The 27,129-nt window shown below is 58.5% G+C and overlaps 5 protein-coding genes and 1 long non-coding RNA gene across 7 annotated transcripts; 4 read left to right on the top strand and 2 right to left on the bottom strand.

Moving 5' to 3' along the window:
* The first annotated feature begins 182 nt into the window (after positions 1 to 182).
* Positions 183 to 5,533, top strand: LOC136368689 (neurogenic locus notch homolog protein 4-like). Its single transcript, XM_066331056.1, is given in 15 exon segments — positions 183 to 225; positions 704 to 850; positions 1,912 to 2,061; positions 2,327 to 2,470; positions 2,732 to 2,872; positions 3,134 to 3,268; positions 3,369 to 3,512; positions 3,622 to 3,765; positions 3,969 to 4,118; positions 4,210 to 4,356; positions 4,439 to 4,558; positions 4,675 to 4,812; positions 5,111 to 5,252; positions 5,321 to 5,367; positions 5,370 to 5,533. Coding segments are annotated over 15 exon segments (1,956 nt in total).
* A 765-nt stretch (positions 5,534 to 6,298) lies between these two features.
* SPINT4 (serine peptidase inhibitor, Kunitz type 4) lies at positions 6,299 to 7,699 on the bottom strand. The gene is made up of 3 exons (XM_066330432.1): positions 7,588 to 7,699; positions 7,214 to 7,387; positions 6,299 to 6,853 (listed from the first exon to the last, which is right to left on the bottom strand). The coding sequence occupies exons 1-3, from the start codon at positions 7,691 to 7,693 to the stop codon at positions 6,678 to 6,680; spliced, it is 456 nt and encodes a 151-aa protein (XP_066186529.1). The 5' UTR covers positions 7,694 to 7,699; the 3' UTR covers positions 6,299 to 6,677.
* A 2,477-nt stretch (positions 7,700 to 10,176) lies between these two features.
* LOC136368297 (uncharacterized) lies at positions 10,177 to 11,007 on the top strand. Its single transcript, XR_010744823.1, has 2 exons — positions 10,177 to 10,471; positions 10,779 to 11,007. It is a non-coding gene; the product is annotated as an uncharacterized lncRNA (long non-coding RNA).
* An 8,406-nt stretch (positions 11,008 to 19,413) lies between these two features.
* Positions 19,414 to 23,740, top strand: DNTTIP1 (deoxynucleotidyltransferase terminal interacting protein 1). Of its 2 annotated transcripts, XM_066330689.1 has the most exons (13): positions 19,414 to 19,557; positions 19,634 to 19,704; positions 19,807 to 19,903; positions 20,016 to 20,114; positions 20,612 to 20,680; positions 20,968 to 21,024; positions 21,272 to 21,333; positions 21,770 to 21,815; positions 22,272 to 22,330; positions 22,512 to 22,572; positions 22,889 to 22,960; positions 23,203 to 23,258; positions 23,573 to 23,740. In XM_066330689.1, the coding sequence occupies exons 1-13, from the start codon at positions 19,471 to 19,473 to the stop codon at positions 23,709 to 23,711; spliced, it is 975 nt and encodes a 324-aa protein (XP_066186786.1). In that variant the 5' UTR covers positions 19,414 to 19,470; the 3' UTR covers positions 23,712 to 23,740. The 2 variants fall into 2 exon arrangements, with proteins under 2 accessions (XP_066186786.1, XP_066186787.1); XM_066330690.1 differs by lacking the exon at positions 22,889 to 22,960.
* A 280-nt stretch (positions 23,741 to 24,020) lies between these two features.
* On the top strand, positions 24,021 to 25,716 carry UBE2C (ubiquitin conjugating enzyme E2 C). Its single transcript, XM_066330691.1, has 6 exons — positions 24,021 to 24,467; positions 24,544 to 24,571; positions 24,718 to 24,804; positions 24,981 to 25,185; positions 25,325 to 25,384; positions 25,525 to 25,716. Exons 1-6 carry the CDS (start codon positions 24,367 to 24,369, stop codon positions 25,581 to 25,583), a joined length of 540 nt encoding a protein of 179 aa, XP_066186788.1. The 5' UTR covers positions 24,021 to 24,366; the 3' UTR covers positions 25,584 to 25,716.
* A 268-nt stretch (positions 25,717 to 25,984) lies between these two features.
* LOC136368296 (regulator of G-protein signaling 9-binding protein-like) lies at positions 25,985 to 26,857 on the bottom strand. The gene is made up of 2 exons (XM_066330430.1): positions 26,535 to 26,857; positions 25,985 to 26,424 (listed from the first exon to the last, which is right to left on the bottom strand). Exons 1-2 carry the CDS (start codon positions 26,725 to 26,727, stop codon positions 25,991 to 25,993), a joined length of 627 nt encoding a protein of 208 aa, XP_066186527.1. The 5' UTR covers positions 26,728 to 26,857; the 3' UTR covers positions 25,985 to 25,990.
* Positions 26,858 to 27,129: the final 272 nt, after the last annotated feature.

Below are 27,129 nucleotides of genomic sequence, written 5' to 3'. Positions count from 1 at the left end.
TCCCAGTTCCATGCAGGCAGTTTCCAGCCATCATCATTCCCTGGTAACCATCCTGTTGAGCCTGGGGTCTGCATGATATCCCCTCAGGTCATGGACTGGAAAACCTGTTCCCTCAGATTCCTTGTGCCAAGGAAGGGCTCATTTGCATCTCAGAGTGTGAAAACCTTTTGGGAAAAGCAGTCATGGAGCACCTGGACAAGGATGGGGGCAGGGAGAATCACCCAGGTGCCAGGGGCTAGGCAGGACCTGCTTACTCATGGTGCTGGATCCCAAACAGCGCCATGTATGGAAGCTACACTTGGTTGAGGAGCAGCACCATGGCAGTAGAGCTGTTAGAACCCCTCGTGCTGCTCCCACTGCCATGCCAGGACCAAGCCATGGGGTATATCCACAGCCCCCACTCCAGGGAGTAGAGGGGTGAGTGGGACTGGAAAGAAACCCAGAGAGGGAGTGACAGCCAGCTCCAATAAGGATGGGGCGGTGCAACATGGGGGACAGCAGTGCCTGACCCCATCTGGCCTTCGCAGCCCCACAGGTCACACTGACCCCAAAGCAGGGCTTGTGCAGAGATAAGCGGGATGGCTGGCGGGGCGCCGGCGGGTTCTGGGAACTGCCCCTCCTCCTGCCCCTCCTGCCCCTCCTGCCCATAGCACAACCAGTTGCCACAGCAGGCAGCTCAGCTTCAGCTGCCCTGGCACTTCAGGGACCCTTGCCACAGACTTTAAACCAAGTACCAGCTCAGCTCCAGACACGCACAGCATCCCCAGCAGCGCCATGAGCCCAGGAGTTTTCCTCCTTCTGGGTCTCCTCATCCTCAGGGCAGAGCCGAGCGTAATACCAGGGAAAGGCGGTGAGTACCAGGAGTCGAACCCGGCAGCTGCCAGGCACAGGCAGCCTGGGAGCAGCTCCTTGCATCCCGGCCCCCGTGTCCCTGCTGTGTCCCCTCTGTCCCTGGCCGGCATATGCTGACAGGGACCGTGTCCCAGCTGGCTGCAGCACCTGCACCGCAGCCCTGCTGCCTGGGGGACCCTGCCCCCACCCCAGGGTGCAGGGGCATGTGTGCATGCCCTCAGCTCCGTGGGCACCCCCTGCACCCCACGGGCACAGCAGTTGTCAGCTCCCAGCGGTACCACGTGCAGCAGGGTCTGTGCTGCATCCTGGGCACAGTCCCCTGCTGCCAGCCCCCCGCCGAGGGACAGTGCCTGGGGCGGTGGTGCCCAGCTGCGGCGTGGCTCTGCCCACACCGAGACCACAGCCGGTGCCTCTTTGTTTGAACCAAGCAGCTGCTGTTTGCAGTGAAACTCCGGCTGCGTCTGTTTGCAGCCCAAACACCGCCCGGCCCCGCCGCAGCCGGACGGGCTGTTGGCAGAAAGCTCCCGCAGCCCCAGCTGGCAGGAGGAGCCGGGCACAGGCGCCAGCTGGAGCTCGCCTGTACCAGAGGCAGGGCCGTCCCAAGTTTCCCAGCATGGCCGAGAGGATCACAGGGTGCCAAGAGGAGGAGGAGGAGAAGGAAGAGGAGGAGACAGCAGAGTGAGGAGTGTGCTGCTTGCAGTGAGGATGCCCGCGGCAGCAGGATGCTCAGGAATGGATCCTGACCTCCAGCTGATGCTGGCTCGGTGCTGGCTTCACCCTGACAGGGCCGGTGACATTCCTCGTGGCACTTGCAAGGGCACACACGGGCCGATGTCACGGGCCCATGACATGTAATGCTACACTGTGCCACACTGTGCTGTGCCATGCCGGTCTTGATGTGTCCAGCAGCTCCAGGCCATGACGCAGAGAACTCTCCAGCCCCTGGGCTGCAGTCCCTGCTCCAGTACCCGGGCCCCTGCAGAGAGACCCACATGCTGCTTCCCCAGGGATGGAGGGTGAGGGGCTCTGGCACTGTCTCACGTTGCCATTCCAACGCAGGGGACTTGGAGAAACCGGGGAGGTGTCCACGAGACTTCATGCGCTGCTTGCGCCTGGAGTCCCCGCTCTGTGCCAATGACTCCAGCTGCCCCGCTGGTCTCAAGTGCTGCCACTGGGAGTGCCGGCTCCGCTGCGTCCCCCCGGCAGAAGGTACGGCACCGCGCTACAGCCGCTGACGCCGCCCCTGTCCCGGGGCAGCCGGCACCCTTCTCCCTGTGCCATTCCCTGTGCGATCCCCATTGCTGTGGAGCAGCTCCCTGTGCGCTGCTAGCCGCCGCTGGGATATGTGGATGGGATGGGACGCAGGAAGGGATGCAGCCAGGGCGGGGCAGAGGGGTCTGGCCGGGGCAGGTTTCCTGGTGCTGCCCTGGGACACTGCAGTGCAGCCTCACCTCTCGGCCCCTCGGCGCTGCAGAGAAGCCCGGTGTCTGCCCGGCAGCGGCCCCCGAGGGGCTCACTGCCCCCTGCTCCTTCCCCTGCCTGGAGGACAAGGACTGCCTGGGAGCACAGAAGTGCTGCCCGCTGGGCTGCGGCTCTGCCTGCTTGGAGCCGGCGCAGGGTAAGGACTCGGTGGGGACGGCTGAGAGCCCTGGCTCACCCCAGGGACCCTGTGTGCCATAGCTGTCTCCCTGACGCCCTGGCCCCTGGGGCAGCACACGCACCTTTTCCTGCACGGGCAGCTCCTGACAGCTGCCAGGAAAACCCAACGCCGGGACGTGGCCGCAGGCACCAGGAATGTGCGGGTCATGGCAGGAACCAGGGACAGGCAGGGCGGCCAGTGGGGGGATGCTGAATCGTCACACCCCTTCTGCCCTGTCAGACCAGCCCAAGCCCAGCGAGGGCCCCACGGTGCAGCCAGGACCATTCCGGGAGCGGTGCCGAGGCGACAGCGACTGCCCCGATGTGCAGAAATGCTGTAATAGCAGCTGTGGCCACCAGTGCCTGCCGGGAGCGCCGGCCGGTGAGGCAGGATGGGACAGGATGGCACAGGGTGGGCAGTGAGGGCGGGGAGTGATGCCTGAGGTAGCAGCCACCATGGCACAGGGCTGTGGCACAAAACGGGACCACTCACCCCATGTGTGCCAGTGTGGGCTCTGCCAGCTGTGGGGTGGGGACAGACTGCACAGACCCCAGGTTGACACTGGAGTGAAGAGGGAAGGGGACAGTGCAACCATCTTGTGGTGAGGCTACCGTCATGTTCTCATCCTGCTCCACGGTGCAGAGGACACCAGCCCTGCCCCAGTCACTCAAAGGCCACTGCAGCACCAGTGGGGATGCCTCAAGGACCAGGACTGTCCCCCGTCCCACGTGTGCTGTCACCAGCTGTGCAGCAGGCACTGTGTGGCAAACAGCCAAGGTGAGGGGGCTGGGAGCCACCCCAAAGCCCCACATGCCCTGGTCCCCACGGCTGTGTCTCCAAACAGTGGCACTGCAGCCACCCCACACCATACCTGCAGGAAAGGATGGATTCTGCCCACTCCGTGCTGGGCTGTTCCCCAGTTATGACTGCAGAGCCTGGTGCTGGCACGATGGCGAGTGTCCCCGTGAGGAGATGTGCTGCCTCCGTGGCTGCGACTATGTCTGCCTGCCCCCGTCCCAAGGTGCCAGATACGGGCAGGGATGACCCCTGGCTCAAAGGACTTTGAGACTGGGTGGGGAAGACTCGTTGTTACTGCCTGCACTCCCAGCCCCACTGTCTCCTGCCCCCAGAGAAACCAGGCATCTGCCCGCTGGCTGAGGAGGCTCTGCTGGCATCGTGTGGCAGCCCCTGCACCGAGGACTGGCAGTGCCCGGGGCCTGAGAAGTGCTGCAACAGCAGCAGATGTGGCTACACGTGCTCAGCCCCCGAACGAGGTGAGGAGATGGTCGCTGGAGCTGTGATTCCACCGGGAATGCTGTCAAAGCTCCTGGGTGCAGGATGTGGGACGGCGCTGCCATAGGGCAGGCAGGGCGCACTCCGGGTGCCCTCACTCCAGGGCACCCCGAGGCTGCAGAAAAGGAGGTGCCTGCAATTCAGGGTGGTCCCACCTCCTGCTGTCTCTCCCTGCCCCTCCCAGACAAGCCCGGTGAGTGCCCGAAGGTGAGGCCACAGCACCCATCGGAGCCGTGCACGGAGGTGGATTCCTGCACCCACGACAGGGACTGCTCCCGGCAGGAGAAGTGCTGCTTCTCTGGCTGCGCCATGCGCTGCACCCGCCCTGCCCAAGGTGAGCGTGGCAGCCCGGCCACCAGCACGGGGAAGTGATGTGAGAGCAGGGCTGCGACCTCCGCCCTCACCCGGATCCCCTCCTCTGGCAGAGCACCCTGGGGAGTGCCCCCGGCCAGAGCCCTGCTGGGACATACAGCGCCGGGGCGGGAGCCAGTGCCTGGATGACAGTGTCTGCCAGCGAGAGGAGAAATGCTGTGACACCGGCTGTGGCTGGGAGTGCGTGGCCGTGCCCAGAGGTAGAGTGCACAGCCTGTTCGAGGGCAGCTGGCCCCAGCCCCCCAAGGGCAGCCAGGTGACAGCAACTTGGTGCCCCTGCAGACAGCGGGGACAAAGCTGATGGCCAGTGTGTGGAGGAGTGCCAGGCTGATTCACAGTGTCCCCGGGGACAGCGGTGCACCAGCATCGGCTGTGGCCACATCTGCATGGACATCCCTGGAGGTGAGAAGCCTGGTCTGCCAGCCAGGCCCTCCGGGGGCCATGTGTGGCTGACCTGGAGTGCCCTATGGTGAGGTGCCCCAGGGGAGATGATTCCCAGCTGGGTGATTGCCTTGCAGGCAGAGTGGGAGTGTGCCCCATCCCCGGGAATGGGGGCACATGCGTGGACCTGTGCAACTTCGATGAGGAGTGTCCCTGGGGCTACAAGTGCTGCAGTAACGGCTGTGCCCATGTCTGCATGCCAGCCTCTCTGCAAGGTCAGCCCCTCACACCCGCCCAGCCCTGCAGGGACAGAGCCCAAGTCCCCTTGGCACCCACCCCGGGGCATCCTGGCCCTTCACCCCCAATGACAACCCCTCACCGTGACCACACTGGAACCTTCAGCCAAGGCAGCTGTACCTGTGGGGGTCTCACACCCTCCACGGATATGATCTGCCCTCATCCTTCTTTCCACGCCTCCCCCTCCTTCTGTGCAAGTGATGAGCACAAAAGCCTCAACTTAGTGACCATCTTCCACCGAGTGACCACCAAGTGACCATCTTCCCCTGCCCACAGAGCGTGGCACTGTGGCTGTGCCCAGTGCTGAGGGGTGCTCGGAGGAGTGCAAGGCCGACTCACAGTGTCCCTGGGGACAGAGGTGTGTCCGCACCTCCTGTGGCCGTGTCTGCATGGACATTCCTGGAGGTGAGGCACAGGAGTTGCCCCAGGAGACATGGGGTGTCTCAGCCAGATGGTCCACAGCAGGGTGCTCTGCCCTGCTGGCAGATGTGGAGCATGCCCCATGCCTGGGGGCAGTGGGACCTGCCTGGACCTGGCAGCCTCAATGAGGAGTGTCCCTGGGGCCACAAGTGCTGCAACAACAGCTGCAGCCACATCTGCATACAGGCGCCTGGTGGTAAAGAGGTCTATGGCCACCACAGGGGGGCCAGCACCTGGGCCAACACGAGATCATGCAGGGTGCCAGCTGCCCTGTATTAAGGGCACAGCCCTTGGCATGCTCCCAGCTCAGCATCACTGTGAGGCCAGTTCCCACTGCTGCCCCATTGCTCTGCTCCCAGCAGATGCATTTGCAGGACAAGGGGATCTGAAGTGATGTGGGGTGGGATGGAGCTCTCATGGAGCTGGCCAGCATGGCTGCAATCACGGCCACTGGTCCCTCACTCCTGCAATCTCACTGGTCCCTAAAAGCACATCTTCCTTTTCAGATGCTGTGTGATGGGCCTGCAGCTTCTCTGCAGCAGGAAGATGTCTTCATTAGGGGACATGGGACGGCCATGATCCCCAGCTGGCCTGTCCCCTTCCCACCACCTCCAGCAATAAAATGTGGTTTTGACTGCCCCCAGCTGCTCCATGTGGTCCTGGAGTGGCCTTGAAATCACCTGAGGCCTCCAGGGCCAGGAGGTTCAGCCAGTTAGTGACACAGGGCCAGTGAAGCAGTGCAGATAGACCCGGGTCAGGGCAGGCTGCAGACAGGCACCACCCCAGGCATCCATCAAGGCAGGAGCTGTTCCTCCTCCTTCAGTGGCTTCAGCTCCCAGTCAGGCCATGTTGGTGGCTTGAAGGCAGGGTTGGGTTGGGAGCCCATCTGTGGCAATGGGAGCTGCAGGGTGGTGGCTGGGTGAGCCCTGCCATGCTGCTGGAGGCACCCACCGCCCAGTCCCCATGAGGGAGGAGTGCCCAGAGGGATGGGCACTGTCTGCTCCTGCCAGCACTGGCAGGAAGGACCAGACCCAGACGTGCTCATCCAGGGACCTGTCCTTGTATTGTCACAGTCCAAGGGGAGGGACAGGCTCCTCGGCTCAGGCACCACACATAGGAGGGGGCATCCATGCTGGCATGGGCACATGACCTCATGACCTTGTCCTTCAGCCAGTGAGCATCCCAGGCAAGCCACAGTCCTCAGCATGGCCACCCTGACCCACAGCCCTCATTGCCACCAGCCCCATGGTCTCCCTGTAGGGTCATGGTTATGGCCACCAGCAGCAGCTTCCCCCAGGCAGGGGCTGTCCAGAAGCCACCACTTCCCAGGCCAGCACTACCAGGCACCTGGACCTGAGAGCTGGAGCCTCAGAGAGGGGCCAGGAGCAGCTGCCATCTGTGGCCCCTGGCCCACAGCACATTGCTAGTTACTGACGTGGGCACAGGCCTGGAAGCACTCGCCCATGGTCTCAAAGTTGTTCATGTTGCCGCCGCAGCCGCCGTAGATGAACTCCTCACACCTCTGGCTGGAGGCATTGAAGAAGAAGCGGCGGAAGAGCGCCTTGCAGTTCCCACAGACTGAGGGCAGGTAGCAGAAGTCTGCAGGATCCAAAGGGGACAGGCTGAGCCAGGGCAGGCGGGGGACACCACCACGCTCAGTGCTCTCAGGCCCTCAAGCAGGAGCTCTACACAGCTCTGGTTCCTTTTCACTGTCATATTCTTCATGCCAGCACACAGCTCTGCACCCACCTGCTTACAGCCCCACACAACAGTAGCTTCCCCACAGCACAGTGTGGTGACCCCCGGGGTCTGCAAGACCCATCAAGAGCTCAGGAGCACCGCAGGGATCTCCCTTCCCAGTTTGCTACTCCATGTCAGCCAACACCCTTCCTGTCACCCACCCCTGTGAATGCCATGCTGCCATTCCAGAGCCCCACCACCACAGCACTGAGTCCTCACCCAACACTGGCTCCTGGCATGTGTAGCCACACTTGCTGGGACAGCACTTGGTGACTCCAGGGCAGTCGGCATCGTGGGTGCAGCGTGAACAGGAGGCACCCATGTGGCAGGAGCCACAGTCCTTGTCCAGCAGGTCCTCCACCTCTGAGATGTGGTAGCAGTACCCAGGCTTTGCTGCAGGACACAGTGGCCGGGACGCTGGTGAGAGGCACAGAGTAGGGGCCACAGCAGCCCCCCAGTGCCCCAGGGTCAGACCCCAGGCTCCCATAGTCCCACACTCGTAGGCACCTGGCAGCATATGGGGCAGTGGGAAGCACTGGGCAACAGCAGCACAGAGCACCCCCATTCCCAGGCCATGACCCGGCCACACTCACCCATCCCCAGCTCCTGTTGTCCAGCTCTGTGTGGGGCCGGACTGGATCGCTTGGCAAAGGGGAGCAGGGCAGCAAGGAGGAGAAGACAGCCAGGTGGCAGCTCCATGGTGCCCTGAATGGCCAGGTCTGGCCTCGGGTGTGGTGGGCTGGGATTTAAGGTGTGCAGGCGGGGCGGAGGGAGCAAGGCTGGTGGCTAAGCCCAGCTAATTCTTGCCATGCAGGTAACAAGCCACACCCAGGCAGGGCCTGGTCTCTGTGGTGGCATCCTGGCCACAGCCCTCGAGCTGGGGGGACCGGTAGGACAGGACAGATGTCCCGGCACAGCCCTTGGGGAGCCCAGTTGGGTGGCAGCAGCATGCCCAGGCTGGGCTGGGGCCAGCACCAGGGACTGCCACAACCTCCTGGGGACAAGCCTGTGTTGGGGACAGAGATGGGAATGTTGGCACTGGCCCCTCCATTGCTGGGGATCATGACAGTGCCATGCCAGCCCTAGCACAGTCATCAGCCAGGGAAGGGCTGGGGCACGGCATGCTGCAGCAGTGCTCTCCCTGTGGTGCAAGTCCCGGGGAAAGGCTGTGCCAGAGCTGTATCCCTTCATCACTTTCTCCCATACTCCCTCATGTCTGAGAGAGAGTAAACCGGGCAGCATGGGCCCACGCACAGGGCTGAGCCCGTGGGTACCACCTCGCTGCCTATCATGTGCCTGTGGAAGGCAGGTCCCTCTGGACAGTGATGCTCCCATCCATTCCCATCCTCTGACCCTTTGCCGTCTCCTTCATCACCCTCTCTCGGTTTGGGGCCGTCCCCTTCCCCCAGCCCCCGTCCCTCTGAACAGCAGTGCGGAGCCGTGTCCTGTGCCCTCCGGCAGCCCCCTGCTCCCGGCAGCGGCTGGGGTCCAGCGGCTGCCCCGTGCCCGAGGGGCCCCCGGGGCTGGGACACGGCTCGCAGCCGTCTCGAAGCTGCCAGGCCGGGCGCACGGTAGCGAAGGGCCCGGGGCGCTGAGATGGGAGGCACCCGCCGGCATCCGTGGGCAGGCGTAGGGTGAAACCTGCCAAAAGGAAGGAGAAACAGATTAAGATGTTCCCATTCAGCGAGAATAATTGTCTTCCCTTCCTAATTACTGCCGTAATTACTGTCCCAAGGGGGAAGCGGAGGGCGAGGGAAGCTCCGCGGGGAGGGGCCGGGAAAGTCGGAGTCGGGGTGGGGTTTGGAGGGCGGTGTCACCCCGCGCCCCTCGCCCACGCCCCACCGCGGCTTTTCCTGCCTCTCCTCCAAAGCCCCGGGATGAGGCCCTGGCAGTGTCCCCGGCACGGGACGCGGGGATGTGGCCAGTCCTGAGCAGGGGTAAGAGCAAATCCCGAGGGACGTGCCGGGGGCGGTCGGGGGTGCAGAGTCAGGGGGGGCAGTGGGAAGGATACCCTCAGTAGCTACAGCGCCAAAATCCACCGAGCCTGAATTTTTCCTGGTGTCTCCCCGGGGAATCGCAGCGACCCGGTGATCGCTGGACCGACTGACGGCGTCTTCCAGAGCACCCCGCCTGTCCGTGCCCCGGCAGTGACACCGTGGCCAGGCTGGGACAACACCACGGTGGATGCAGGGACAATCCCAGAGACATGGGGAGAGCTGCTCCCAGGTAGATGTTGAGGTTTCACATGACAGAAAAATACTCCCCGAGGAGGATCTGTGTAGTATCCCCTTGTCCTGCCCTGACACCAGGGACCCACCCGCAGGGTCAGCAGTGGGTGCAGCCATGAGGGGACAGCGGCCAGCCAGACCTCCTCTAGGGAAAAGCAGTGACCGGGGTACCCAGGGAACACCCAGGAATGCGACACCCAAAGAGACAGACACAGAGGCGGCGTTGTGCCACCGGGACGATGTTCGGGTCCAGGCCAGGGCGCAGGGCCGGAGCGGTGCCGGGGGCAGAGCGGGAGCACAGAGAGTGTGATGCACACTCACACACACGTGCCCACACCTGCCTCCCACGTGCGGAGTGCCTGAACCCTCCTGCCCCTCCCAGGGACGGGCACTCCCGGAAGGGACAGTCAGGGAAAGCCCCGGCAGCTCCCGTGCCGTCCCTGTGACACTGCACTGTCCAGTGCGGCCAATCCCATGGAAGGGGCAGAGGCAGTTTGAGCACCGTGTGACGGCAATCTGAGCACCCACTCTGCCTCCGGCAAGGACACGGGACTGGTTGCTCCAGCCCTGCGGTCTTGGCACCCACACAAAGCCTCCATCCCCCTGTCCCCAGCAGCAGGACTCCATGGCCCTGGACCTTTCCTGGTCCCCAGGTGTTGGGACAGCTGGCCAGCGGCTGGCCAAAGATGCAGGGCTGAGGGGCCGCTGGCAGCGTGGGGCTGTGGACCGTGTCCGGTCACAGGACGTCCCTCAGGAGCCAGCGATTGTTCCCGGAGGCAGAACAATGCCCGGAGAACTGCCAGGGCACCACGGGCTGCTCCACAGCGCCCGGCCCGGGGAGCCTCCTTCAGTGTGTCACCGGGCCAGCCCCAAGCGGGATCCCCTTTGCTGCTGCCGGCCCCGTACCTGCCTGCTGCAGCGGGGAATTGCACTGGCTGCTCTTGTCTTGCACGGCTCTCTTGAGGCTGCACGGAGCCCAGCACCAAGCAGCAGCACCTTCCTGCCTCCCGCAAGGCTTGTCCAGCTGCCTGCGGGAGGGAGGGGACGGGAGGGTTCACGCTCAGATGGAGCGTGTCAGGCGCTGGGGCATGGGCCAGGTCATGGGCACCAACCTGCTGCCCGGGAGGATTTAAACCCCTGCCTGTGCCCAGAGAGGTGGCCCCCACGCTGCCCATCCGTGCCATGCGCCTGCTGTCACTGCTCCTGCTCCTGGGGCTCTGCTGCCTCTGGGCCCGGCTGGTGTCCCCAGGTGAGTGTGGGTGGGCACGGGCGGGCACAGGTGGGTGTGGGAGCCGATGGAACAGTGCTGCAGGAGGACGTGTGGCCATGGGCACAGAGATCACTGTGGTCATGGCTAGGAGTGCAGCATCCCACCTGTGCCATCTCCCCAACATCTTTGCATGCTGCAGAAATGACCACCAATCCCCCCACAGCTCCCTGGGAGAGTTGTCTGGGGTCTCTGGAGCCCTCACCCCCAGGGTCCCACTGTGGGGCTGACAGATGTGCACAGTCATGCTACAGAGTGAGGCCTGAGCAGGGATTTCTGTCTTTCCCAGACTTCACCTAGCCCTCACCTGGACCTGGACCAAGGACCCAGTCTGTGCAGGCAACCCCCACCAGACAACCAGACAACAGATGGACAGCTGGACAGCCAGCCATGGAGGGCTCCATCAGCTCCTGGATAATCACCCAGCCTCCCGATCCCACCTCAGAACACTCAGCTCTGTGCTTACCATAGGGGTCTCTGTGCCCCCCACCCCCTAGTAAAGCCAGTCTGTGGTGCACAATGCCTGTCTCCTGCTGCATCTGTCTCCTGGTGGGCCTCTACCAGCTTCTGAGAGACCTTCAGTCCCTATGGAGGGATGGGGTCCCTGTCCTTGTGGCTCCTGGTCAAGCTTTTGGAGGATGCTTGGGGACCCTCAGGGAGCTGGGGCCACAAGGCCCTATGGGGAGGTTTCCTCTGGTCCAGAGATGCTCTGTGAGTCCTGGGTGGGTGCATGCCTGGGGCTCTCTCAGGGGTGTCCCACAGGGAGCAGAAGCGTGTTGCTGTGTAGAGGGCCCTGCTGAGCCCACCCTGGGCAGGAGTAGTACCAGAGGGTCCCTGTGCAGCGACAGGGTCAGGGCAGCCACATTGAGCTGGCCATGCCAGGCAGTGACCAAGGACAGCTTGTCACACCCAGGCAGTGGCTGGTGTGGGGTTTATTAGGAGAGAGAAGGTCCTGCCCAAAACACTGCTGGAGCCCAGGACCAGCCCTGGTAGAGTGAGGCAGAGGAAGAGGCTCCTGCACCCACACACTGTGGGTTCTCCTCATTTCACATGTTCCTCGTATACCTTGTGGCATCAGTCAACAAGTGTAATCACTGTCACCAGCACCATCATCATCATCATCTCATCATCGGTGTTAAAGAAATTTTTGACACCAGGCTCTCATCTCCGTCAGATAGATTTATTGGCACACATCAGTCATGAAATCTGGTAGCTTGAGCTGTAGCCTCAAAAGGAGGGCCCCAAAAAAAGAAGTCTCTGGGCAATTATACCCTAATAATGTAAAGTCCCTTTTCCTCATGTGACAGTCCAGATCAAGAGTATTGTTAGGCTCTGGGGTCTTCTCACCTTTCATTGCCTCACTGTTTTGTTACCAGGTAGTTGCCACATGGTCATTTTCACACCCTCTGAGGTCAGTTTTGGTGGGAGTTTCACTCAGTTCTGTGGTCCATGTTACAATATGGTTGTTACAGTTCATACACCATGATCTATGGGCTGTCCACTCCAGCTATTCATTTTTAAGTAACATTTAAGCCCTGGGTTTCACTACTCTCTGTCTTTTGCCTACACAACACACCAAATATGGTCCAGATAAAGTTCAATTCGCACCTAACAGGTCCAGCTCCTGATATTAAACAAGCACTCAGCTCCTTTCAAATAATATAAAATTTTCAACAGTCATGACCACCAGTCATCATCACCATTGTCATCATCATCACTATCACTGTCACCATCATCATTGCCATCATTTGCCTCCCTGTCACCATGGTCAGATCCAGGATTCTTTCCCCCCTCAGGCTTCTCTGGCTTCCCCTTGATCTCTGAGTTCTCCCCCAGCACAGGTTCTCCCCATCTGCCAGCTTTCCACCAGTCTCCAGCTTTGCTACAACCTAGTCACAGTCTTCCCTCACATTCCAGGGTTTCTTTCCCTTTATTTGGTTTCCTGTTAGGGGAATTCAGTGAATGTTTACACCCTAGTGGGAGTTTATTAAAAGCATATTGTCCCTTCTCAAGGAAAAGCAAATTTCTGTTTTCTCCTCTAATAAAAAGGCTACAAAGGACACATATTTCATATCCAGTGCTGCCATCCATGGGTGTGTGGCTGCAGAAATCCCATTTTGTGCTGCAGCAGAAGTTGGGTGTTGTGGTGGTTGTTGAATCAGGGAGTGCAGGTGCTGCACAGAGCACACACAGCAGCCTCCTGATTTCAGGTTTAGGGTTGGCATTTGATCCAAAGCACCATACCCTGCTGAACATGCTGAACATTTTCATTATGATCTCTAACTGCAAAGCAAGTGGCTGACATACACTTCATGCCAACACGTGCTTCTTGCCCAGGGGCCATGAATTAACCTGGGTGATTTGGCACTTGCTCTGTTAACTTTAACTCTTTGTTGTCCAGGTTGAACACCCAACAACATTTTGTTGTGTTAAAATCGAATCTCGTGCTCCCGCGTCTGTTAAAAATTGCATTAGTTTTTGATGAGGTCCAATAGCATCGGAATGTCTGGACCATTATTATGTCTGCATTAATAGGATTTCGCTTACCAGATTTCAGTCTGGCCTGGCTTACAGCCATAGTGCTCTTGCAAATCAGTCATCTAAATCAAATCAAATGGGGCCGGTTTGGAGTATAATTTCCAACTCTATCCCAAGGTCCACTGGTTTCTTCTGTTTCTATAATGAGTCTGGTTTCATATTCAGGGAGATTTGAAGGAAACAAAGAATCATCTTCTCCAGGTTCACTGTGGTCAGGGCTACCCTAAATGTTTCCAAACTCATTCTTCAGGGGATAACAATTAGTTTTCTAATCTATACAATGTCAGGAGACAGGGAGTCCACATAAATATAACTTCAATCTTTTCTTCTGACTTTTATTTTTTTCCTTTACTTCCTGTAGATTTTCTTCCTGTTTATGCAGCTTCTCAATTTTCAAAGACAATAATACAGCTTCTTTTCAACCTTCTATTTCTCTCTCAGATCTTGTTTCTCTCTGGTATGGTTTTTCCTATCCTGACAGGCAGCTTCTATGCAAGTCTCTAATACTTTACAAAAAATTCCTTTGCTCTTTTCATCTTTTATACAGTCCCTGGCCACCTTTCGCTTTTCTTCCACAGCTTTCCAATCATGCCACTTTTCATCATGTGGAGCACAAATTTGAAAGAAAATCAGTGAGCACATTGCTCTGTATCTTCCTCAGCCTTGCCACGTTAGTAGCCCACAACACTAAATCTCCTGTAATCCAGGGTGAGTGGATATAAGTTAAAAAATTGTTGGCTGCCCATTAATAACAGTACTCACATAATTTGTCCAGATTGGATTGGGGCAGTTGCAGGTGAAGTAGCAGTGAGCATGGAAAACAAAGCAACAAAAAGGGACAGTGGAAAATCTTTTTCTGTGGATACACAGGGAGGAGCAGGGTCTGGGCTAGAATTTACCTGAGGATATCACATGCCAACCCCACTCCCGAGATGCTGCTTTTCCCATGCTCAGTTATCCCATACATGTCAATAGTCCATCTGCCCTGTGTATCAGTCCTGTAATCTATGTTGAAGGCAAATCAAAACAGTCTCTTTGACACACCCTGTGTGGGCCACACTTCTGCAGCATGTCAAGTAATATATGGCCATTCCTCCTGGCATAATATCACTGTGAGCTTTAGAAATCATTTAGTAGTGCCAACTATTTTCTCCCAGTTCTCCAGTACCTGCAGCTAAGGCCATCCCCTTCTTTATGCCAGGTACATTGCTCATCTTTCCCAAAACTCACAAAATTCAAACTTGTAGAAGGCAGGACTTGAACCTCCTTTAGAGATTTGACACTCACTACTCAGCCCTTCCCTACTCCAGAGCTCCTGGGTGAAACCACTCACTGCTGCAAATTTGGATATCTGGTGCTCAGAAGAAAACAGGCAAGTGACCAAGTGCCATGTGGGTTGCCAAACTGTTAAAGAAATTTTTTACACTAAGCTCTTGTGTTCACTAGATACATTTATTGGCACAGATCAATCATGAAATCAGGTAGCCTGAGCTGAGTGCCACAAAAGAGGAACCCAAAAATCTCTGAAAATCCCAGGGCAATTACACCCTTACAATCTAAAATCTCCACCCCCCATAATCAGCACCATTTTCATTGCTATTGGAGTAATCATATTCATTGTCATTGGAGTCACCATCTTCACTGCTATTGGAACTGTCACTGTTGATGTCATCATCACCATCTTCAATGCTACTGGAATTTTCATAACTAATGCCATCAGCACCATCTTCATTGCTACTGGAATTTTCATCATTGATACTATCATCACCGTCATCACTGACATCATCACCATCATCACCGTCATCACCATCATCATTGCCATCACCATCATCATTGCCATCATCACCATCTTCATTGCTATTGGAATTTTCATCGTTGATACCATCATCACCATCATCACCACCATCCTTGCCACCATCACTGTCATTATCACCATTATCCTTGTCATTGTCCTTGCTATCAGAAAGGTCATTTTTATCACCATCCTCGCCATCTTCATTGCTATTGGAATTGTCACCGTTGACACCATCATCACTATTGTTGTCACCATGATCGTGGTCATTGCAATCACAAAGCCGATTTTTATCGCCATCATAGTCATTGGCATTATTGCCATCATCACCAGTTTCACTGCTATTGGAGTCACCAGTTTCATGGATACTGGAGCTGTTGATATCATTGTCACCATTACCATGATTTTCAAGCACCATGCTGGGCTCTTTTCCAGGCTCAAGGCTCAGGGCACTTCTCAGATGCCCTGGTGGTGGCCACCCAGCTGGAGCTACTCCACGGAATTCTGTAGAAGAGCGGAAAGCAGCAGCATCAGCCCCAGCATGCTGCCCTCCCACCCACTGCTCCCACCCAGCAGCGCAGTTTACCACAATGCTGTGCCGTCTTCTCTTCTGCAGCTTTTCCTGGTGGGTTTTCAAGGCTCTGCCTGACCCCTGCTGCCCTCAAGGCTGAGGCGACTCAGCCCAAGGCCATGCTGGTGCCTCCCAGCCCATGGCAGTGTTGTGGTGGGGCTGTGCCTGAGGGGCCCTCCTAGGTACCTCTGCCCTGGGGCCAGCAGCCACAGAGGCTCTGGCTCTGCTGGGGAGTCAGGGAGGGATGGCACTGTGCCACAGCTCACTGTGACACTGTGGTGAGCTCCACATCACCTGGGCTCATCCCATCCCATTCCCACTGCGGCTTCCCTGGCCCTCACAAGGCAGAACCTGGCACCTGCCAGCACCTGCAAAACACCTGCGATTCTACGAAAATAAGGCAAAAATATTCCTAAATATTCTTCCCACCCACCCATACTTGCCTGCAATGGGTGCTGCCTGCAGCTGCACCCACAGGACGAGGAGCCCCAGCAGGAGGATGCTTCGTGCCATGCTGATGAAGTCTGTGTACAGGGCTGTGCCAACTGGCAATTTAAACTACCTCGCAGGCAGCCCGGGTCCAGGAATGGGAGGAGGCAGCTCACAGGTGACTTCAGGAACCTCCCAGAATTGCCTCTAATTCTGTTTACCGAAGAGCCACACTCCAACTCCACCCACAGCCAAGTTAGGAGCAGGATCGAGATCTGGCGGTGCTCCAAGGAGGACAGCACCAGGACTGGAGGACAGAAGGGGAAACCAGGACTACACAGAGGCAGATTCTTCACTGCTGCTCTCAACAGGAATCCTTACGATGACCTTTATCAACAGCAGTGACCCCAGCGCCAGGCTCTGCCCCAGTGCTGGGTTCTGCGGCAGGCAGGAGCCTGTCCTGGCCCTGCCATCCCGGATGGAACAGGAACAGGGCAAGAGCACCTGGCAGCAGCACCAGGAGCTCTCTCCTTCCACATGCAAAATGCCCTTCATTCAAGGCTACTGTTTCACACTCTTTGCAGATTTTTGTAGGTCAAATATTCAAGGCTTCATTTGAGCACCTGTCTCTGAACCATCCCATTCCTAAGCAGAGTGCTCCAGCTCTTTCAGTGTTCCTACTGTCAGTTGCCAGGTTTAGGCACACAAATGAGCTCAAAGTCTCCTGAGCAAGTTAATGCTGTCCCCCAGCACCATGGTCCTCCTGCTTTGTGGCCTCCCCAGGTCCCCCCATATCACAGGACAGCCCACGCAGCTCAGCACACACACTGGGCAAAGACAGAGCTCAGTGTGTCTTTCCCCCAGACCAACGAGACTCCATCAATGTGGAGTCTATTTAATGATTTAACTCTATTTAATTATTTCTTTCTGAATTACATACAAACCAGTGTGCAATCAATAGGATAGACAGGAGAACTTAAGGACTGGTCTGCCCAGGACACATCAGCACCAAGCACAAATGGGCTGGAGTTTCTGGATAATAGGCGAAGTTTAAATTTGCAACTGTGGGGTGAGTGAAATTAATTGGTTTGAGATTGACATTACTACTACAACTCTAAGCTGCCATGTGACAGGAGCACTGGAAAAGCAAAGTCATGCTCAAAGAACTTTCCATCAACATCACATCAAGACGATACAGGGACAGTGCAATGGAGGGAGCACAGCTCTGCACAAATCTCCACAAATGTGTGTGGGAAGAGAGCTCATGGCCCTTAAATGCTTAAGTACAGGTTTATCCTTCTCCTCCTGCTGTGACTCAAGGTGGATGCAATTCCTCCACAAACCACCCGTGTCCACCGGAGATCTGGTGCTCACACCTCACGGCTGCCTGGCGGAACCTGACAGCCCGGTGCTTATCACACGTTTTTGTGGCTGTTAATCACCACCCAGCCGGACACCCCGGAGCAGGCAGTGCTGGCCACCCGCTGTCAGCACTGCCAACTCCCTTCCACGCACCTGACAAACCATCTGGAACAACCTGAGGGATCGCAGGGCTCCTTCCAACGTGAGGAGTGCCACAACGGAGAGCTCAGCACTGATGTTGTCCCTGTGCTTTCCTGGTGGTTCCTCCTTTTTGGAACAACACCATAATTTTGGCACGTTTCTGTTTTAGCAGACCATAATCCTGGATAACATTTAAGGAGCTAGTGGAGGAGAATGTCTCACAAGCAAATTGCTCTGATGAAATAAACACCTGAGGATACTGAGGGTCAGAGGGACTTGTCCAAAGTCTCCCTGAGACTCAAACAGAAACATGGGTAACCTCAGCTGTGAACCAGGTGCTCATGTCTGGCAGACACGCAGTTACCACACAGATCCATGGAAAAATTACCATTAAAAACCAGGGCCTGGAGGAGACCCAACTAAGGCATCACATCAGTTAGATCTAGGTGATCCCTGACAGATGTTGTTCTGACATGCTCTTGAAAAGATATCCCTCTCCTTGCAAAAGCAGCAACTCTGTCATTGCAAATTTGTTCCAAGATTTAAGCCTTCTTGTTAACTGGAAACCTTCTCCAAAGATCTGATCTCAGCCTCACTTGATTCAAATAAACACAAGTGACAACTTGTCCATCAAGGTGGCTACAGAGCACAAGCCAGTCTCGCAGATTAACAGTATCACTCTCCTCACCTTTCCCTGGGGGTTCCTACAGCCGCAGTTATTCCTCCTCTCATCTGAGCAATGGCCAATTTTTGTCGCTGACAACTTGGAGCAACCAAAATAAGTGCACAAGCAGCCTGGTGCTGGTGATAATGAACTTATGGCAATGTTAATGGTGACTTGGTTGGTCCCACATCCGCCCTAACAGCCAAACTAACGGGTTTGTCTAACAGCCCAAAGCTTTCCACAGGCTGGTGTAGCCCTGGCCAAAGCAGCAGGAACTGGACAAAGGCAGGAGCTTCTTCCAGCCCATGAGTCAGCAGCCTCTGCTCCCACAGTCACTCCAGGCTTCCATGGGAGCCCAGTGTGGTAACTGCTGAGCCAACAACTGCAGCAGAAGAGTCACACTGAGGGGACAAAGCCACAGGCTGCAGTGACAGGTGCTGAGAGACACCAGTACATCCTCTGGAGGCACCAACACAGCCCTCACAGCGTTGTTCACAGAACCACAGAATGATTTATGTTGGAAAAGACCTCTGAGATCATCAGCTTCAACCTTTACTGATCACCACTTTATCAATTAGATCATGAGTCCAAGTGCCACATGCACTTATCCCTTGAACACAAATGAAACAAGATGGAGCATCTGGCAAAGCTGGTGGGAAGGAGATCCCACTTTCCCCAGCAGCACAGCTCAGGGCTGCCCCAGTGGCACACAGGACAGGGACAGTGCTCGGAGGTGGCTGCTGGAGCACATCCCTGCTCTGCACAGCGAGACCCACCCTGAGCTCTGCAAATCCCCTGGGCTTGGTTTCTCCCACTGAATCATCTTGGAATGAGGAAGAACGTTACCAGCAAAATAGTAAATGGTTTATCAATGCAAATTGTTATCCAGCTGATTCAACCGAAAAGCTTCTCTTTGACCACAACATGGGGTGAGATTACCTAGAAACTACAGAAAAGTTGTTTTGACTATTCTGTACACACCAGACAAGATGAGGAAATGCTGTTCTGGGGTGTTCGCTCAGAGAAGCAATGAGATGCCAGAAAGAGGAATTATATGAGGAAAACACAGAGATCATGGAAATTTATACAGAGAACACACAGATCATGGAAAGACTGGCATTCACACTCCAGCTGCAGGTACTCGGGTCTCAGTGTGTGTCCAGCTCCACCCGCCACAGGCCCTCCTCTGGGTGGGACAGGGCGAATCTAACACTTTGGCAGTCAGGATGCCCTGCCTCGCCCTCCGGAACCGCTCAGCCCCGTGGGGGCACCCAGCGCTGCGGCGGCACCTCCCGGGCGGGCCCGGTGTCAGCCCCGGGCTCCCCGAGCCCACACCGGGTGTTCCCCGGGCCTGCCCGTCCCCGCTCGGCCGCCGGCTCGCCCGCCCCGCTGCCCGGTTTGGCGTCACATCCGTCGGGGCGCGATGATGCAGCCGCGGGATCCCCGCGCATCCGGTCTGTCGCGGCGCAGCCGGGAGCGGGGCCATGGGCGCCGCCCGCGATGCGGAGCAGCAGCCGGGACCGCCGGGCGAGGAGGGCCCGGGCGAAGCCGAGGAGCAGCTGGTCAGCACGGTGAGGAGCGGGCCGGGCCGGGCCGGGCGGGCGGCGGGCGGCGGCGGGGCCGCGGCTGACGCGTGTGTCCCCGCAGAGCCCCTGGAACATCATGATCAAGCACCGGCAGGTGCAGCGGCGCGGGCGGCGCTCCCAGATGACCACCAGGTACGGCGGGAGCGGCGTGGGCACCGGGCGGAGGGAGGATCGGGGTAGACCTGGCCGGGGCGGGGGGTTCCACGCCCCGCTCCTTGACCCCTCCACCCGCAGCTTCACGGACCCGAGTGTGTCCATGGACCTGCTGCGCGCCGTGCTGCAGCCCAGCATCAACGAGGAGATCCGGGCCATCTTCAATAAGTACATGAAGGTGAGTGCTGGGGACAGGTGCACGGAGACAGCCCGGCTGCCACCGAGGCCATCGTGTGTCACTGTGGGAGCTGAGCTGACATTGCTCAGGCTGTCACCCTTTTCCTCTCCAGTTCTTCCAGACAGCAGCAATCAATGTGCGTGATAATGTTGGGGAGGAGGTGGACCCAGAGCAGCTCATCCAGGAGACCTGTAGGAACTGCCTGGAGCAGGTGGGTGCTGGTGAGGTGTGTCTTGGGTGCCCAGCCAAGCAAAGCAGCCTGGCTAGGATGTGTCCCTCTTAACAGCTTTGCTGTCACCGTGAGGGGACATCTGCACCCCTTGTATGACTGCTGTGTTGGGATTGATTCTCATTGGGAAGAAGGGAGCAGTCAGGGCTGGGCAGCTCATGATGCTTCTTCTCACTGCTGCAGTAGGAACATGGCACACTGCTGCAGTCTCACAGAAACTGCCCCCCAGCACCCCTCATGGGGGCCTGGTAGGATAGGGCAGGATTTTTTCCTTTCACATCTTGCTTATCTGCCAGTTCACTAGAATTTATCATGCTCTGATTGTGCTTTTGCATCTGGCTGTCCGTGGAAGCATGGCCTGGTAGCACTCCAAAAGCAAAGCTGTTGCAGGGCTTTCAGATAGATATGCAGAGGTGGGGGTTGCTTATGGGGCCCTCTCTAAACCCAGAATCCATGGAACTTTCTTTGTCTTTCTGCAGGCCAAACTGTTGTTCTCTGATGGCAAAAAGGTGATTCCCAGGTTGCCCCATGAGCAGGCAGTGCCAAAGGTAATTGTTGTGATTGTACACAGAGGTTTAAGTGACTTGTGAGAGCTGAGAGAAAAAGAGTTTGGGGTCACTTTGTTCTCTGGCTCTACTTGGCTGCCAGTGCAGTAGTGCAGAGGCGGAGTGGGGGATGTTTGGCTTGAAGGGAACAGGGCAAGGAGAATCTCAGGTGCTGCTGTTGCAGTGCAAGGAGAATCTCAGTGCTGCTCGTGGAGGTGTGCTGGGGTCAGTGTTCACCTGGCCAGGTAGGGAGAAGAGCCCTGCTCATCCCACTGCCCTTCCTGTTCCAGCGTGCCCGACAGATGGATGAGGAGCTGAGCCGTCGAGGGAGCCCCGTTCCAAAAAAGGTAGGATGGTTTTCTGCACAAGAGATTGTATGTTTTGGGAAGCCTGACCCTCATTCCCGGCCATTCCCACAGTGTGAGTGCATGAGGTGCACAGACAGCTTTTTCGAGGCGTTGGAGGTGCTCACTGTGGTGCCAGGCATTGTTTTTGCCTGTGACAAAAGGAGCAGCTTCCCTGGGAGAGGGGGTGTTGCTGAGAGGGTTCCTTCAGCCAGCACAGCTGAGTCACAGGAGGGTTTCTTCCATGCAGAGGAAGGGGCGACCTCCAGGACAGAGCCTGTCAAATGACCGTGGAGTCTCAGGCATGGCAGCGTGAGTACAAACCCTGAGCTAGAGCCCCTGTTTTGGGAGGGCAGGGGGAATGAGGCTGCCTGTGGGGAGCACAGAACCCCCACAGACTCCTCTCCTGCGGATAGGTGATGGGCTTTCTGGGTGTTGGGGTTGTGGTGTTCCCCTCAGCAAGCAAAGACTTTCAAAGAAGGGGTTTTAAACAGGCCCAAAGGGATGAAAAGGTCCAGTGGACCATCTAGAGTGAGTGGTGAGACATGGGGGATGGTGGGATCTGGACCACCAGGAGAGGAGAATGTGCAGCAAAGCTGAGTGTCCAAAGCTGGGCACTGTGCAGGAATGGAGGGTGTGAAAAAGGATGGATCTGGAAGGGCTTGGACTCAGTCCCTGCTGCTGAGCTCAGTGGTGACTGAGCTCATCCCACTGGGACTCATTCTTACTGTGTTTTCCTTCCCCTCAGGTGGAAGCTCAAAGTCTCTGAGCCTGTCAAAAGGGATGGACCAAAGGTATTAGCTGTCCGACCCTGCTGGGCTCCCTCTCTCCTCCCCTTTGCTCCCACCAGCAGAGCCCTGCAGCTGCAGGAGCACAGGACAGTGCGGGCTGTGCTCTGCCATGATGGGGCCCTGGGCAGGGGTGGAGCAAGAAGAGGAAGCGAAGTGCCCGGAGGCCTTTGCTGGTCTCCCCAGGCACCATAACCTGTAGCTCTGCTGCTGAGGGAGACCTGAGGAGACCAGGAGTAGCCAGGAGAGTCCCACAAGTGTTTCCCACTTGGGAAACTGCTTAGATCAGTCCAGACACAATGAAATGTCCCTCCCCTGCGGAAGGCTGGAGGTCTGTGGCCAGCTCCCTCCCTCCCAGTCTGGAGGCAGCTCCAAGGTTCCCTGTCAGAGAGCCAAGGCTTGTGGACCACGGCCAGCAACAACTTCATTTCTAATGTTGCCCCTTTTCCAATTGCTCTGTAGTGGGATCCATCCCGACTGACTGAAACCACAACCTTTGTGCTGGGATCTCGAGCAAACAAGTAAGGAATGGCCCTGTTGATGGAGGGTGGTGTCCCCAGGCAGGAGCCCGTGACACTCCTCCCGTCACTTCGCTTCTCTGCCTCAAAAGCAGTAGGAAGGCCTTGGGGAGGAGAGGGGTGTCCCTGTGCCACCGCAGCTGCCCTCCCCACAACCCTAACACCCCTTATGTTCCTATTGCAGAGCTCTCGGGATGGGAGGAACAAGAGGGCGGCTCTACATCAAGCATCCCCACCTCTTTAAGGTCAGGTGCCACAGCCGGACGGTTTCCCATGGGAATTGGGAGTTTGTGCTTCATCTCCCTTGTTTATTTCCTCCCCCATGCCCTTGTTTGTTATTTTAGAGCACATTCCCAAGGTCTGGCTAGCACACAGAACTCGAGCCAACAGTGTTGCATGCCTTTGCCAAGGCAGTGGGTTTGCCAGAGCCAGGGCTGAGGCTGGAGCAGGGCAGGCGGAGCGGGGGGCAGAGCAGAGCAGGGCGCAGCGTCCTGCAGGAGGGGGCTTCTAGGGGAGGGTCTGTCGCCCGTTCTCAGCTCAGTCCTTGCTGCTTTATTGCAGTACGCGGCCGACCCGCAGGATAAGCACTGGCTGACAGAGCAGCAGCACATGAGGGCCATTGGGGGCAAGATGGTGAGTACGGCCGGGCACAGGGCCCACACGGGCGCAGGAGCCGTGGGCCAGGTGGCGGTGGCAGGAAGATAGGCAGGGCGTGGGGACACAGCGCTGCCAAGGTCCATCCCCTGCCCACAGAACTGAGGCGTGGGCCAGGAGGCACAGCTGGCTCCCATGGGGACAGCAGTGGCTGGGGGATGTGGCCCTGCCCTGGCTGTCCTTTGCAGGCACCCTGAGGTGTCTCCTGCCTTGTGCCACAGGCCTACCTCCTCATTGAAGAGGACATTCGGGATTTGGCTGCCAGTGAGGATTACAGGTGAGGACCAAAGCAGACACTCTGAAGGTGCTGCTGTGCCTTGGGCTGCTTTCTGGGGGTCCCCACCATGTCACTGCTGCATTGCAGAGGTGTCCTGTGCCAGAGAGACTCTCTCCATGATAGTTTTGGGGCTCAATTATGGTTGGGGTTTGGTGCCCAGGGGGCCATGTTGGGTGACTAAAGTTTGGACTTGGTGTTGGTTGGGGGTCCATGGTGGGTCTGGGCTTGGTACCGATGGGTACTAGGGGGCACGGTGGGTTTGGGATCAGCAGTAGGTGCTGGTGTCCCTCCATCTCACCCTCCTTCCTTCCCAGGGACTCTGTTGATCTGCGGCTGGAAGAGCTGAAGCCCTTCATCCCACCAGCCTGGATGACTGAGAAGATGCAGAAGCACATGGAGACGCTTCGGCGCGGGGGGGACGTGCCGCCCCCCGAAGATCCCCCTGAACCTTGATACCCCCAAATAAAGCCGCTTCGTTCCCACCTCGCCGCCTCCTGGGCACCGGGACCGAGGCCGGGGCTGTCTGGCCGTTTAAGGGCCTTCGGGACCCGCGGCTCCGCCCCTCGCGGGGCACTGACCAATCACAGCGCTGTACGTCAGCGGCCGGCGTTTAATCAGCAGCTGCTGGCCGTTACCGTGGGAGCTGCATCTTCGGCGGGCGGTGATTGGTCGGCTCGAACGGGGCTGCGCGCTGATTGGTGGAGGGGCCGCACGCGGAAATATTCAAACAGGGCGCGGGACCAGGCGGGGCGGGTGTAGCGGAGAGTGTCCGGGATTGGGGCTGCGACCGAGCCGCTCCTGCACCGGAGAGGGGTCGGGAACGAGCTGCTCCTGAACTGGAGAGCGTCTGGAACGGGGGTGAGATCGGACTGCTGGTGCACGGGAGAGCCCCAGGCACCGCCGTTCGGCACTGGGGAGCCCCGCTAGGGGAGCCCTGACCGCCGCTCGTCACCGGCAGAGCCGCAGCGGGGCCCGAGGCCTGCCCCGAGCGGAACTGCGGGAGGGAGGGAAGGAGCCAGCGGAGCCCGGTGCGGCGCCGCCCGTGACCGGGAGCCGCGTCCAGCCCGTGACCCGCCGGCAGTGGCGGCCGGTGTGTGCCCCGGGAGCCATGGCCTCACAAAACGCCGACCCCGCCGCCGTGTCCAGCGCTGCTGCCCGCAAAGCGACCGAGACCGGAGCCACGGCGGCCCGCGGCGCGGTGGGGAAGAGGTGAGTAGAGCCGGGACCGGGGTGAGGGTGGGGGCTGCCCCGGTGACCCGGCCGGTAACGTGCGCTTTCCCCGCAGGTTGCAGCAAGAATTGATGGCGCTGATGGTGAGTGGGGCCCCGGGGCCGAATCGGGGTTTGGGGATACTGAGACCAAGCCGGGGGTTGGGGGTCCCAAAAGCATCCTGGGCTGAACTGCGGTGGGGCGTGTCTCGGGATTTTCCGGGCCGCCATGAAACGCGCTGCCCCCACAGATGTCCGGTGACAAAGGCATTTCTGCCTTCCCCGAGTCCGACAACCTCTTCAAGTGGATTGGGACCATTGACGGCGCCGCCGGGACGGTGAGAGGCGAGATCCCTGTCTTCAGGGGGACCTGACCCTGCCCCACCATCCTCCCTTCAGCTAAGGGTGGTCCCTGCCTTCCACTGCCTCTATGCCTCTTTTTCCCCGAGGCTTCCCCTCACCTCTGGGGCTACGGCCCCCTCTGACTCCTGTCCCCCTCGACTCCCACCTGCAGGCCTACGAGGAGCTGCGGTACAAGCTGTCACTGGAGTTCCCCAGTGGGTACCCCTACACAGCACCCACTGTGCGGTTCCTGACTCCCTGCTACCACCCCAACGTTGACACCCAGGGCAACATCTGCCTCGACATCCTCAAGGAAAAGTGGTCGGCTCTGTATGACGTCCGCACCATCCTGCTCTCCATACAGAGCCTGCTGGCAGGTGGGTCTCGTGCACAAACTGCCATGGAGTGCTGGGGAAAGGAGGGGTGGTGGTGGTGATGGTGGGGATCTCCAGCCCAGATCAGGGCTCAAGGGTGTCCAGGTCACCCTCCACCAGCTGACCCAGCTCCTGTTTCCAGAGCCAAACATCGAGAGCCCTCTGAACACACATGCTGCTGAGCTCTGGAAGAACCAAGTCGGTGAGTGCCTGAAGCAGAACCTCCCTGTCCCCTCCTTAGTGGGATGGGCAGCAGCACAGCCTCCAGTGCCTATCTGGTGCCACAGCTGTCTTGGCTGCTGCCTCAGGACCTTTGGCATCATGCTCCTCCTCTCTCCTCAGCTTACAAGAAGTATGTGCGGGAGACGTACAACAAGCAGACTAAGAGCCAGGAGACCTGACCGTCACCACTGCCCCCCAACGTACCCCCTCCCTCCCGGCCGTCCCCCGTGTTCTGTATCATAGGCTGTTTTTAAATTAATGTCACAGTCCGAGCCACGGTTAATGTATAAATAAATGCACATTTATAACTTCTGCAAGGGATCCTGTGGCAGCTCTGGCACATCCTGAGTTCCCAGAGGCCCGTGTGTGAGTGTGGGTGGGGAGGGTGGAAGGGACACTGACCCCTGTGGGGTAACAGGAACTTTATCAATATTTGGGGACTTGTAGTGGTCCCATTCCCTCTGCAGGGTGGGAGCAGCCCCCACCATCACCTGCAAAAGCAGGGGTTGAGGACATACACAGGGCCTCTGTCTCCTGCTCTCTGACAGGGGTACCACCTCTGCTGCTCTCTCCTTGCCCCTCTAGCTCACAGCAGCCCACACCAGTGCCCAGCACAGGGACGTCCCCAGGCTGCTCTCTCTCTGGTGCTGCTTCTCTCTGCTGGCTGTCTGGTCTCTGTGGCTTCCACTGTCCATGGTGGGATGTTGGCTCCGCTCTCCATCTCTGCCAGCGTGGCCCTCACCTGCTCAATCTCCTCCTCCAAGCACTGGGTGGTTGGTGGCCATGAGGGACCCCCTCCTCGCCGGCTGGGCAGCCCCCAGCTCCCCAGCCCAGTGCGCAGTGGGGCAACACCACCCCCTTGCATGGAGAAGAGCTGGCAGAGGTGCTGGGCTCTGTACAGGTCCTGCAGGAAGAGCTCTAGAGTGGAGAGGAAGAGCACCCACAGCCGCTCCAGCTCCTGCCGCTCCAGAGGGCTCGCCGGGGCCTGCCGCAGCCCGGCTTGGAGTGCCTGCCGCAACCCTGTGGGATAGACATGCTGAGCTGCGGTGGCCCTGGAGCCCCTCCTTGGCCCCAGTGTGGGTGCAGATGTTCCCCGTGGCTGCTGCCCAGGACAGCAGTTCCCTCCTTACCCATGCTGAGCTCGCAGGCCTCTGCGCTCCTCCTGCATCGCTCCTCACGCAGCCGAGGGCTGTCACCGCTGCCCCCGAGCAGCAGCACCAGCTGCCGGTGTCCGGCCGTGGCCTTGCAGAGGGCAACCTGCGCTGTGGCACACGTTCCCACTGCCCCCCGCCCACGGCAGGCATCCCTTCTGCCTGGTGCCATTACACGCCGTGAAAATGAGCAGGGTCAGGCTGCCCACGGTGGTCGCTGGCTCTCCAGGGGGCTCGGCTGCTCTGTGCCACAGAGTTGTGCTGTGGGTTTGTGACCAGCTCTGTGAGCTGCGTCTGGGTCCGGTGGCCCCACCCACCCTGGCTGGGGACTGTACCCCGCCTCATCCCCGTGCTGTGCTCCACCCCAGCTGGTCCCCAGGGAGCTGTGATGCCCAGCAGGCTGGCACAGCCTCTTCAGAGAGGGACAGAGACAAGTGTCACCTTTCCGCTGTAGGGAAGGGGCTGCTCCTGCCCTTTGACCTTACAGCCAGGTCCTCTGGGTGAGAGATGTGGGTCCCAGTGTGGGGCAGGCAGTGGTGGCTCTCTAGAACCCCTGTGGTCCCACAGCTCTGCC

This window comes from Sylvia atricapilla, chromosome 16 (assembly GCF_009819655.1).
Source record: "Sylvia atricapilla isolate bSylAtr1 chromosome 16, bSylAtr1.pri, whole genome shotgun sequence".
In the NCBI taxonomy this organism is placed as follows: Eukaryota; Metazoa; Chordata; class Aves; order Passeriformes; family Sylviidae; genus Sylvia; species Sylvia atricapilla.
The sequence above is the reverse complement of the archived record's forward strand: the minus strand, read 5'-3'. Positions and strand labels throughout refer to the sequence as shown.

Excerpts from the sequence above, each read along its gene's own strand:
- SPINT4 (XM_066330432.1), bottom strand. The coding sequence starts at position 7,693 with ATGGAGCTGCCACCTGGCTGTCTTCTCCTCCTTGCTGCCCTGCTCCCC. Across the intron at positions 7,388-7,587 it reads ACAACAGGAGCTGGGGATGG|CAAAGCCTGGGTACTGCTAC; the intron begins GTGAGTGTGGCC and ends TGTGTCCTGCAG. Across the intron at positions 6,854-7,213 it reads ATGCCAGGAGCCAGTGTTGG|ACTTCTGCTACCTGCCCTCA; the intron begins GTGAGGACTCAG and ends TGGATCCTGCAG.
- DNTTIP1 (XM_066330689.1), top strand. The coding sequence starts at position 19,471 with ATGGGCGCCGCCCGCGATGCGGAGCAGCAGCCGGGACCGCCGGGCGAG. Across the intron at positions 21,334-21,769 it reads GGAGTCTCAGGCATGGCAGC|GTGGAAGCTCAAAGTCTCTG; the intron begins GTGAGTACAAAC and ends CCTTCCCCTCAG. Across the intron at positions 22,573-22,888 it reads AGCATCCCCACCTCTTTAAG|TACGCGGCCGACCCGCAGGA; the intron begins GTCAGGTGCCAC and ends GCTTTATTGCAG.
- UBE2C (XM_066330691.1), top strand. The coding sequence starts at position 24,367 with ATGGCCTCACAAAACGCCGACCCCGCCGCCGTGTCCAGCGCTGCTGCC. Across the intron at positions 24,468-24,543 it reads CGCGGCGCGGTGGGGAAGAG|GTTGCAGCAAGAATTGATGG; the intron begins GTGAGTAGAGCC and ends CTTTCCCCGCAG. Across the intron at positions 25,186-25,324 it reads CATACAGAGCCTGCTGGCAG|AGCCAAACATCGAGAGCCCT; the intron begins GTGGGTCTCGTG and ends TCCTGTTTCCAG.
- LOC136368296 (XM_066330430.1), bottom strand. The coding sequence starts at position 26,727 with ATGGCACCAGGCAGAAGGGATGCCTGCCGTGGGCGGGGGGCAGTGGGA. Across the intron at positions 26,425-26,534 it reads GGCCTGCGAGCTCAGCATGG|GGTTGCGGCAGGCACTCCAA; the intron begins GTAAGGAGGGAA and ends TCTATCCCACAG.